Source organism: Giraffa tippelskirchi, chromosome 12 (assembly GCF_054371585.1).
Source record: "Giraffa tippelskirchi isolate mGirTip1 chromosome 12, T2T-mGirTip1v1.2.pri, whole genome shotgun sequence".
NCBI lineage: Eukaryota > Metazoa > Chordata > Mammalia > Artiodactyla > Giraffidae > Giraffa > Giraffa tippelskirchi.
The window spans coordinates 121,200,608-121,213,234 of NC_137286.1; the positions used below are offsets into that span (position 1 = coordinate 121,200,608).

The 12,627-nt window shown below is 42.2% G+C and overlaps 1 protein-coding gene across 4 annotated transcripts in view; it reads right to left on the minus strand.

The window, feature by feature from the left end:
- The window catches only part of OBI1 (ORC ubiquitin ligase 1), a 44,337-nt gene that overhangs the window by 27,717 nt on the left and 3,993 nt on the right, over positions 1-12,627 (minus strand). For 2 of the 4 annotated variants that reach the window (XM_081550059.1, XM_081550057.1), the window contains exon 1: positions 11,756-11,853. The exons of 1 other annotated variant lie outside the window; for it this stretch is intronic. Coding sequence is in view for 2 of the 3 variants with exons in the window: in XM_081550057.1 (XP_081406183.1) it covers positions 11,756-11,827 (72 nt within the window). In the remaining variant the exon portion in view is untranslated. Of the gene's footprint in view, positions 1-11,643; positions 11,854-12,627 lie in introns of those variants that run through there. One more of the 4 variants, XM_081550056.1, reaches the window with a different exon arrangement.

A 12,627-nucleotide genomic window follows, 5' to 3' on the forward strand; every position in this document is an offset into this window, starting at 1 on the left:
AGGCGAAGAGACCAGGTGTTTTGCTCAGGGTTAACGATATAGGTGTTTTGTTTTGGCTGTGTGTAGCTGTTTTATCAGAGAGAAAACAGAAGAAAGAAGCTGATTTAATTTTCTATCTGATTTTATACATTTGTTTACATATTTCTTATAAATTTGTATTTATCTCCCCTTTTAGAATGGAAACTCCAGAAGAGCAATAACTTCCTTCATCTCATTCACTTCTGAATCTCTGGTACCTAGGGACAACCAAGTACACAGTTGCTGCTGCTGCTACTAAGTCGCTTCAGTCGTGTCCGACTCTGTGCGACCCCATAGACAGCAGCCCACCAGGCTCCTCCGTCCCTGGGATCCAAGAACATTGGAGTGGGTTGCCATTTCCTTCTCCAATGCATGAAAGCAAAAAGTGAAAGTTAAGTCGCTCAGTCGTGTCCGACTCTTCGCAATCCCATGGACTGTTGCCTACTAGGCTCCTCCGTCCATGGGATTTTCCAGGCAGGAGTACTGGAGTGGGTTGCCATTTCCTTCTCCCTAGTATACAGTAGGTACTCAATAAAGGTTTGTTGAATAAAGTAATTGCTATTAAGACAGTATTTATTTTTTATTTTATTTTTTAAATAAATTTATTTATTTTAGTTGGGGGCTAATTACTTAACAATATTGTAATAGTTTTTGCCATACATTGACATGAATCAGCCATGGGTGTACGTGTGTTCCCCTTCCTGGACCCCCCACCCACCTCCCTCCCCATCCCATCCCTCTGGGTCATCCCACTGCCCCGGCCCTGAGCCCTTGTCTCATGCATCGAACATGGAATGGTGTTCTGTTTCACATATGCTAATATACATGTTTCATTGCTATTGTCCCAGAACGCCCCACCCTCACCTTCTCCCTCAGAGTCCATAAGACTGTTCTATGCATCTGTGTCTCTTATTCTGAATTGCTATTAAGACAGTATTTAAAATTCCACATATTGGGGAACTTGCCAGAGGGAATAATGACTGAATATTCTTCAAATAGCACAAATGTAACAAGATGAAACAAAAACAGAAAAGGACACAGAAACGCTTAGGGTTTCACTTTATTTATGTGGTATTTTTACCATGGGACTCAAAATACTTTATAGCCATTTTCAATATTTTGTTCTAATAATAAAAACACTACCACTGTAGAGTCCTTCTGCATTAGGGACTAGAAGATCAAGGGAAAGTGGAACGAGTAGAGGGAGAAGGAAAGGCAAAACCACCACAAGCCACTTTTCGCAAACGCCGATGCTACTCTGTATCTGCCTCAGAAGGATACTGAGTATCTTGCTCACTAATCTGAAAGGGGTCCCAACCCTCAAAGAAATCACAAATGTACGATGATCCATGCTAGGCAAGCAGTCATTTTAAGTCTCTCTGCAAAGAGCTCTCTGGGTTTAGTTTCGCCTTCTAAACTTTCAGATGCTCCCTTGATTATGAACACTAACAGAAGAAAACTAAACAGAGATGATAACTCTGCACAGATTTAGACTTCCTCTTGGAGAAACACCAATTCTAATTCATTGAGTTCAGCTGATTTGACAGGGCTGATTAAAACACAGACAGACAGACTTGCAAACATAGTAAGACCATGAAGCACAGCACTCCTTCCAAAGTGCTCCTACCAACAACAAGGAGTGAGTACTCATCTGGGAGGTACTCCTGGTCAGAGTCTCAAGGAGCAGACAAACCTGAACTCTCTCTGAAGGTTAGTTTTTCTAAAAATTTATCTGTTTCTGAAGTCCAGGCCATAATACATTCATGGGTGTTTTAATCTTATCCCTAAGTCAGGAAATGTTTTTAGAACAAAAAATTCTCAAAGGAAGTACTAGAAAGATACCACTATGCCTATCCGGTAGCTTCCCCAAACAGTGGCATACAGACACACACACAAGCACATACCCCATGTTCCTATAAGGCTCCTGGCAGGATGTGTACCCCTAAATTAAGATGGCCGGCTAACAGATTTATCTCCTTGGACTTCAGGGCAGTGAGTTTATTTCTGTTTTTAGTCATTAACTCATCTGAAAATGAATGAAAGTCAATACTCAAAACATAAAACTGTGCATATTAAGGGGATTCAAAACACTCTTCCACTCTGTACAGGCTTCCCTCATTAGAAGCACACACCTATTTGGCATTTTCTAAGTAAATGTTCTCATAACAAAGATTAAATATCTCCCCTAACTAAAAACTTCCCAAGTAGCTCAGCTGGTAAAGAATCCACCTGTAATGCAGGAGACCCTGGTTTGATTCCTGGATTGGGAAGATCCGTTGGAGAAGGGATAGGCTACCCACTCCAGTATTCTTGGGCTTCCCTGGTGGCTCAGCTGGTAAAGAATCCGCCTGCAGTGTGGGAGACTTGGGTTCAATCCCTGGATTGGGACGATCCCCTGGAGAAGAAAACAGCTACCACTCCAGTATTCTGGCCTGGAAAATTCCATGGACAGAGGAGCCTAGCAGGCTACAGGCCATGGGTCACAGAGTCAAGACACAACTGAGCAACTTTCACTGCAAAAAAGAAGGCTCATACGTGGCGGAAATCAAGAATTCTACTTTGGTCTGTTAAGTCTGTGATATCAACCTGGCTTTTAAATGGACAAGGCAAGGTCTGAGGATCACTGGCATAAAAGATGGCATTTAAAGCATAGGAATGGAGAAGATCCCCTGCATGGGCAGAACAGTATACATTCCAGCACACAGGGGAAGAGGAGGAGCAACTGGCAAAGGGAAATGAGGAGGAGGGGGCTGTGTTGGAGGACAGGAGAGCATGGTGTCACACAAGGAAGTTTTGCAAGAGTGGTCACGCATGTCAAATGTTGAAGAGAGACTGGATTTGATGTGGACAGAGAAGTGACTATGGGATTTAACTGCATGGAAGTCACTGTGGTCTGTAATTGACAAGCACTGTTTCCAGTGAATAGTGGGGATGGAAACTTGATTCGAGAGTGCAAGACAAGGAAAAGTGAAGAAATGAAGACAGAGATTACAGGCAGGTCATCTTTCATGTTTTGCTGTAAAGGAGAGAGCACAAAATGTGGCCACGGAAAGGAATGATAATGCGAATGGTACAGTAAAAAAGCAGATATTAGTTAATGATGGAGGAAGACAGGGAGGGATCAGAGCCATAGATAGCAATGTTGCTAGGTAGTCAAGAGGGGAATTAGATCCACAGCACAAGCAGGGAGTCTGTGGCTCATATGGAGTGAGGAGCTATCTTCCAATTTAACAAAAGGGAAGAAAGACCAAGGCTGTAAGAACAAACACAGAGGATGGAAGATCTGTTGATAGAAAGATGAGAGAACTCATGTTCCAACTACTTATACTTTGTCATCAAATAGGAGGTGAGACTACCAGCTGCAAGTGGGAAGCAGGGAGGAATATCGACTGGAGAAAATAGATTAAAGCAGTCATTTTGAAAGATAAGAAAGTACATTTACTAGGGTCACATATGGAGCAGGGTCAACATATGGTCAAACACTGTTGAGTCTGTGAGTGGCAACAGTGACATGAAAAGGCTGAAATAACACTGGTGGAGTCGGTGTGATGAGAAGAGGAGCGGAAAGTGAGATGCTCACAATCACATTACAGGAGGTGGTACAGCTGCTTTCCCTGAAGTTTTGTCCTGGGACATCTTACCTGACAAAGTTCTATTTTCTCTCAATCTCATGTATTACATAGTGTTAACATCTTTTCTACAGTAATAGTTCCTGAGAAGCCTCTGTAACTGGGTCTCAGTAAGTGGCAGAGCTTAGGCTTCAAAGGAAACCTGGGGCAGACTCCAGCTCCACTGCTTACTGAGCTGTTTGACTTTGGATTAGCCCGTTAGTTAAAAAATGGCATCAGTTTCCTGTTCTGAAATATACAGTTTAACCTAGTACACTTTTCATTTAGCTGTTGTTTAAGATTTAATAATATAAAGATGTAAGCACAGAGACTTCCACTTAGCAATTCCTCAAGAGAAAGAAAAGGAAAAGAAAAGAAAGAAGGGTGGGGGGAGGGAGACAAGGACTATATTCACATGCCCAAGAGCCAACTCCATGTAGGGATCTTAAAGCTGCCCCAACCATAGTATGCACAAAGACAGACCCAGCCTCCACACATTCACCCCGCTCCTGTACTCCCTCTTGTCTAAGTTAATGGCATCTCCACCTCATCCCTTGGTCTAGAATACTCAGAGCTATGTCTGACTCACCCTTTTTACTCACTTCACCATCCAATCTGGCACCAAATTCTGGTATCATGTATCAATCTAAAAAGCCAGGGATTTTAAGATATATCCATATCTTATGTATCACCAGGAAAAAAGGATGAAAAATGTAAGATACTGGAGTGGGTAGCCTTTCCCTTCTCCAGGCGATCTTCCCAACACAGGGATCAAACCCAGGTCTCTGGCATCGCAGACGGATTCTTTACCAGCTGAGCCACAAAGGAAGCCCTATAAGATGCCACAGCTTATAAAATACAACCAGACTCCAGAGATGGTATAATGTGCGGGAAAAAAGTATATCCCCAAACAGTCAAAATGTGGCAAACCTACCACTAAATGTTCTTTTACTTACCATCTATCCCTTCTTTTTCCATCTTCAACTCAATGAGTTCAGGCTTCCCTTCTCTTACCCAACTACTGCAATGACCTCCTCCAAGCATCCTTGCTGCCACACGTTCAATCCTGTCCAACTTTCATACTGATGCCACAGCCACCCAGCTACAGTATGGAGCACTGCTCTCCCACAAAACAACTTTTTCCCCCTACTCACAGTTTTGAGTACACCATCCAGAGAATAATGCAATCTGCTTCTTAAATGGCCATTTCCTTTGATCCATTTCAATACTGGACAAAACCAATACTTCAATCACATATATATATACCTGATGTTCATCAAAAAGAATATGAAGAACAGAGACTTATTATTTACTGGGCTCTCATTTTTTAGCTTGATATGTTCTTCTGGCCTGCAACTTACCCAATCAAAATAAATCCTTCCCATCTTTTGAAATGAAAATCAAAGTTTACCTCTTCTGTAAGGCCTCCACTAATCTTTTTTTAGAATTAATTGGATCCTTATCGAATTCTCATAAGGGCATTTCTTATGTACTGATTTAATGTTCACTGGACTTGGAAAATTGTTTATATCCTGCTTTCCCTATTAGATTTTAGGCTCCCTGGGGGCAGGGGCACTGTCCTGTTCATCTTTGTGTCCACCACCAACTTATACAATGTACACTCTAATATTAATATAAGTAAATTTTGATGTATTAAAATGAAAGGCTGAGATAATGCTCCCAAAAGCATCTCAAGAAGCAAAAGGTCAACAGCCACTGCCAAATTTTGAAAAAGTGAAAGTTTTACCTTTCCATTTAATTTGCCAAAATGATACAGAAGAACAACCGCAGGCAGACTACTTGGCTCTGTCAGCTGAAAGCCACAGGCAATGTCACCCAAAGGAGAATCGTTTCCACTGTCAATACCTGGTATTATCACCACCATTGTGTTGGATTTTGAAACAGCTGACTAATTCCTTTCTTTGGACCATGTACTTATCAGATGAAGATGTCTAGATAATGGTTTAAATTTACTTAGGAGAACAGGAACCAATAAATGAGAAAGAACTACTAGAACAAATTACTTGTTATTTATTTGACCATAACCTACAGAAACAAAATACAAAGAATGTAGCCCTCCCTCAACTCCTGTCTACCCATCTCCTCTACTCAGATCCTGCTATATATAATAGCAAAACAAACACACAAATAACTTCCTTTAATAAGATCTTCTCAAGATACAAAATAATCATAATTTGCCTATGTTATTAGACTTTTTATCCTATTTACTCTCAAATGAGATCTGTGGCATTAACACAGTAAGCACTCTTATGAAATAAACATGCAAGACAACAATGGCAAAGATAAGTGGCATGTACAATTCCAAACTCATCTGGAGTAAGCATTCTGAAGTGATATCCCAGGGTAATGGCCAGTGAAGCTGGTGAGGAAGAGGAAGAGGAGAAAGAGAAGATGAAGGAAGGTGTGAAGAGGGCTCTTCTCTCACGGGAATGGGCCTAAGGCGGCAGTCCTAGGTACAAGAAATATTAGCCCAATAATATATAATTCTACTACGCAATGTCTTTTATCTGAAGATGTTTCAGTTTTAAGAGACTTTACCACCAAAATCCCTTTCTTAAAAAGCAAGTATCTGAAAAAAAAAAAATAAAAAAAAAAAAATAAAATAAAATAAAAAAAAAAAAAGCAAGTATCTGGAAGGAGTCATGCCTAAAGGTGCTGTCCATTAATATCCATCCTATGCTTAGTCACTCAGTTGTGTCTGACTCTTTGTGACTCCATGGACTGTGGTCCACGAGGCTCCCTGTCCATGGAATTCTCCAGATAAGAATACTGGAGTGGGTTGCCATTCCCTCCTCCAGGTGATATTCCCGCACCACGGACTGAACCCAGGTCTTCTGCATTGCAGGCAGATTCTTCACTGTCTGAGCCATCGGGGAAGTCCAAAATCTACCCTAGACTTCCCTAACAGTAGTTACACATTGGTTTAGGGTAGGGTTTGTCAATTTTGGCACTACTGACACTTTGGAACAAAAAGTTTTGTGTTGTAGAAGGCTGTCCTATATACTGTAGAATGTTTAGCTAGCAGCACCCTGAGGCTCTGTCCACTAGATGTGAGTAGCACCGCTATGAAGACAATCAGAAATGTCTCTGGACATCTCTCTGTGGAATGAAATGCACTCCCATCCTATTGAGAACTGCTGGTCTGGGAAATGTACATGAATTTCCCTAACAATCTAATGGGGTTGATAGTATCAAATTAATTTGTAGCCAGTGGAAGCTGAGACTCAAGGAAATAATGATACATGTTCTAAGTGGCAGAGCCAGCATTCCACCACCATTAAACATGCAAATTAAGTACTCTTTCAATTAAGAAATAGTTCTTTCTTCCAGAGAGCATGTTTAGTAAACAATAATCAGGGAGTAAGAAATAGAGGAAACACACCTGAAGGAATCAAAACACTGGGATCAGTAGGGATTGCAGAAAAGAGATAACATATTGATGGAGGTGATGCAAGGGAAAAGGCAGTAGATAAACTTTACCAACTGGTCTAGCAAATTTAAAATCAATTTCTCTGCTCTTTACTAGAGACTAGAGCTAACCTTTCTTCTCCCTTCTCTTGTACCAATATCAAAACTTCATGAGTTTCACTGGAGGAGACCTATTACAGAAAGACTGAAGAACAAAGAGGGATAAATGACTGTAGGAAGAGCCTACCTTCTCAACCTTACAAATTCGGCAATTTTTACAAACAAAATTCCTGGATTGCTCTTGCTATGTTGCAAGAAATCTTTGGCTCTGGGCCAGAATTTAGGACTAGAACTTTAAAACTGTCTGATCCTGAGAACTAAGCTACTTAATGCCTATTCGTCTGGGTCTCCACTTCTGTCTGGGTTAGAAAGAAAGAGAATACACCTCCCCTCTCCCAACTTTATCCCTACCTAGAAGGCTTTAAGGACAAACTGGAATCTTATTTGTGAAGTAAATTATATGCCAGCTATTAAATGCCAAACTTGAAAATTACTAGAATATATCAACACTTTTTTGAATTAATTTTTATTATACTATATGTGAAAACACAATATTGTTATACTTTTCTGAAAGTGTCTGCATTCCTGAAGCTTATTTTAATCTAGATAAGGGAGAAAAAGCAAAACTTATACTCCACATGGCTTTTTTTTTCCAAAGCAAACTACTTGTGATGATTATGTACAAAGCTGGTTCTTAAATCCACTCTTGGGAACTGAGGGACAATCAGGACTCAAACGTGGACTCAATGTACTGAGGAGGATGGCTCGATGGCCAATCAACAGCCCCTGATGAACACTGATGAACGAATTTAGTCAACCGAGAGTTAGGACGCTAGGTTGCTAAGGTGTTACCTCTAGCCCTATCTTTTCAACCTTTTAAATCAACGATATGTGTAGAAAGCAAAGCAAGAAGTCCTCCCTGAAAGAAGGGTTCTTTCCCATAGTATTCCCAGTGGAAAATAGTCTATCCTACTACTGGACACATCGTAAGAAAGCTAATCTCATTTCTGATTATTTCAGCCAGAAAGTTTGCATTTATATTAAGTATAAATCTTAATACTGTAGAGCTACACAAAGTTTGATTCCCTTCCAAACGAAAATACTTTTAATTATTTAATGATTTGCTATCATGTCTGTTCACTCCAACACTATTCTGTTCCATCTATATTCCAACCTCAATTTCAAATCCTTTCCAAATGATTTCGAATACTTCAGTTTATGTATATTTATTTTAAAGGGTGGTGCCCGAATCTGGATTCATACTCAAGTGAGAAATAATTGGATATGCTCTATCAGTGTTAAAGGGTATTAGAAGTCTAGTCGCTTGCCACTTCTCTTGAGAACTTCCTTTGTCCTTTGATTAAAACCAACTGCAGTCCACATTTGGCTGTCACTCATGGCAAAACGCAGAGTCGGTCAATAAAACTATTCCGTGCAACAATTTCTTTTCACAGCTTGAATCCTAATTGAAGAGATAAAAGCCTGGAATTATCTAGAGATAAACTGGCCTGTAGAATTCTGGCAGCAGTGCCAAAATGTCACTTAACATATCCTGGGCTGGATCATTTCAGCTTGCTAGCCTACTAGCCCAAGGCACGGGAAAAAATTAAAGCGGAATAGGCCAGAAAGTGTTATATATGAATTGTCCCACAGGGTGTACTTAACTTCTCCAGGTCACACAGAGCTCTTACTTACAATATTGGCAAGGTTGCTAAACATTGGACAGAGATAATCCACCTTTAAGACTGAGGTAGAGCTGGGGGTAGGAAATGCAAAATGTTTAAACTTTTCAATGTTAAGTAGATTTGTATTGAAAAGGCAAAGCATTAACCACATACATATTTGGGCTATCTCGACTACTGCTCCCCACCATTATTCCTCACCTTCACACCCCCATTCCAAGCAGCAACTATCTTATCTCTTCAAATTCAAGGTCTCTCCCACCCATATTTTCCTTAAGTAATATGCACCGTTTTTTGTTTGTTTTTTTTTTAACAGTAACCCTTCAGGGATAATGGCCCCTAATTCTGTTGAAAAATAAAAAATGAAGACTTGTTAACTCTGTAAGGGACAAATGGCAAGGGCAGCAAAAGATGAGGCCTAGCCAGGAAGGACTTGAAGGCAGACTCCAGAGGTGGCCAGAAATGTGTGTGTCAGGGAGATGGAAGGCTGTCTCCAGCACCCTATAAATACAGGTGTTGGGGGGAGACCGGGTAGCACAAGTAGATCAGATTTGCTTTAACTACACAAAAGGCAACAGGAATATGGAACCAACAAAAATCACTGGATTAACTGTGGCAGTTTCCAGAACAAACAGGTCCTATTCATCTGGAAATGTAAATCTTCATCAAGTGAGTGTACTGGCCTCAGGAAGCAACTGGGAAGAGCAGTGACTGAAAAGGTTGGTTTCCTCACTTTTGAGGGTTTGTCTGCCTCAGTGCCCGTAACAAAGGCTAACATTTCTTAAATGATAAGTGTCAAGCTTCATGCTACGTATGTATGTGCTTAGTCACTCAGTCATGTCCGACTCTTTGCGACCCCGTGGACTGCAGCCTGCCAGGCTCCTCTGTCCATGGAGATTCTCCAGGAAAGAATACTGGTTGTTATGCCCTCCTCCAGGGGATCTTTCCAACCCAGGGATTGAACCCAGGTCTCCGGCATTGCAGGTGGATTCTTTACTGTCTGAGCCAACAGGGAAGCCTTAATACTATTATCATTCCCACTGTACAGATAAGGAAACTGCTCTTAGGGACGTTAAGTAACTTGTATAAGTTAAGTAACTTGTGTAGAATTAGTTAAGTGGAAGACCTGGATTAGAACTTAGCCCTTAACCAACTGCACCTTTTTGTCCCCATAGTAGACATAAAAAAATGTCCAGTTACAAATCATTAAACTTTTGTTATTAGATTTAATTCTAGAATACAGCTAGCCAGTATAGGAGGGAAATATTCACCAAAAGTGTCGGCTGTTATGCATGAGTTCAACTGAGTTTTTGGATGTAACTTACTGAAGACACAAATGCTAACAACAGAGGTTCAAATGCTGGAGACTCTACGCCTTAGTTTACTCATCTGAAAAATGGGGAAACCAGCCCTACCTATCTCATAGCACTGGTGAGAGTGGTAAATGAAATAATAAAATGCATACAAAAGCATTTTGTAATCTTCAAATCACTATATTCTATTTGTTATCATTTTTGTTACAAAACAGAAAGCATAGGTATGGAAAATCAACCAGGCAGAAGACATCTTCAACACAGCCTATTAACTAATGGAAACTAGATATAATGTGCACAACTACAACCAAGTGAAAATTATTTCCCTAGGACATTTTATCAGCCTTTTAACAGGCTACTGTTGCCAGTATATTCACTCAGAAGTTAACTTGTGGAACTTCAAGTCAGGAGCCAAATGCAGATTTCAGCAAACAGAAACATCTCCTCCTCCCAGCTACAAAGGTAACCAGTAGTAGCAAGTGCAAGCTCAAATAACCACCCTCCAAAGGTCATTCTTAAGCTCTCCACAATCAGAATTGATCAAGCCATCTCTATAACCTCTCACAGCATCTTTGCTATTTCCTTGGCATTTCATTCTGATGGATATCAAGAGCTATCAGTTTCTCCCAAGCCTGACTTCCTACTACTTCCTGAACTCAGAAAATTCACATAAGACTTAAAGCAGACGATTAGAGGATCATACTGACTGGCACTCAAATTCTTGCTCCATTTAGTCTGTATTTGTTAACTCTATGCCTGTGGCTGCAGTTTCACTGTGGGGTGTAAACACATCACATTCACACATACCCCACAAATGTATAAACAATTCACCGTAGGTGGGGAGGGGGGTAAGTTTCTTTTGGATCTACATGGTAGAACAATATATTCTTTTAAAAACCGAACGGGAGGCACAAATGGAAATGAAAGAGGACACAAACGCATGAGAACCTTCAAAACTCCGTTTCTAATTCAGAACTCATAACTTTCTACACTTGGTTTCACAAACACGGTAGACACCTCTTGCATCACAAGAGAGAGGGTGTTCTACCTCGTGGCGGATCCGTTCTTGGAATTAAAGACCACATCTCCCATTCTAAACGTCATTCAGTGGTACGTACTGTTTACTTTTTCAAATTTCGAACCCAGAGCAAAGGCCACTCTCAAGGCCGAGTGAAGTAAAGAAAATTATCTTGAAAATGGAAAAGCCTCCCCAGCCAGCACCGAAGGCCCAAGAACAAAACACTCTTAATTCGTGCAGGGGACGAAGGAACCGTCGCGAGGCTCCCAGAAAACGTGATTTCAGCCGCGATGGGGTGGCACCGGGGGGCGTGAATTGCGGGGATTCATTTCTGACCAGGCCTCCTTCGACCCCGGGAGTCACCCGGCTGAGGCCACCCTCCTACCCCACCCCAGGCCGCTGTCATCCTCCTCCGAAAGGCGCACAGATGACCCCGTGAGTCCCGAGGCGTCCCCTCTGTTCCCCAGGGACGCGGCCTCCCTGGCCAGAGGAGAACGCGGGGTCGGCGTCCTCACCCAGCCGGCGCCTCGCGCCGCGTCCCCGCCGCACATCCAACCAGCCCTGGGCTCCGGAGGGCCCCTGCACACCCGACCCCGATTAGGAGCCGTATCAGGCATCACCCATTACCTTCCCCAAGCAGATGTGACACGTGATGGGCAGGGTGAGCGACAATGTAACGTTCTGCACGGTCTGAGCCATGGCAGCGTTCAGAATCCCGCCAACACGGAAGTCCCGCCGACCGCGGCTTCTCTCAGCGACTGAGGCCGCGCAAGGCCGGCTACGGCGGCCGGGCAGGGCCACAACGCGCCGGCCGCGGAAACGAAAACTCTCTTTGCCGACGCTCGGCCGCCGGCGTCTGGTCCCTCCCTCCTTTCCTTCCTTTTTAGTTCTAAAACAAACTTTCCTCGGTTGGGGAGCTACAAGGATTCCTGAGAACGTGAAGGACGGCTGGTTACTACGGGCGTCAAGGATCTTGCAAGTTTAAATGAAAGTATGAATGGTAGCGAGAGAAGAGGAAGGATGCGGAAAGGCGATTTGAAATCCCAGGATCTTTCCCGGAAGGTGGGGAGTTGGGGGAGAGTTTTCCGCCTAAAAATTAAACCTGACAGTCTGCAAACGCGGCGCAGTCAAAAACGGAAGAGGAAAGACATTGTCTCTACGTTTAAATTTTTCCAGACAACTTTGTGCGATCAGCTCTCTTCACATTCTTAAATGATGTAATGTCACCTTAAAAACTACACGCGGTGATCATCTCATTTGTTTCAGAAACGTTTTGGGTACATTAATCGCCGCTCTTCGTGAAGACATGCTTTCACCGTTGGTTCTCCTGTAGTTTCTATCTGAAAGAGACTTAACGATTGGAGCCGTGGACTGTGATTTACACCCACATGTGAGAAAGCTGCTAATAGTGTGAACCATCCACACTCCCCTACAGCAGTGGCACAAGCGTTTAATTCTTCATTTCAGGCTCCTGGCTGGGAATGAAATGTACCACTAGG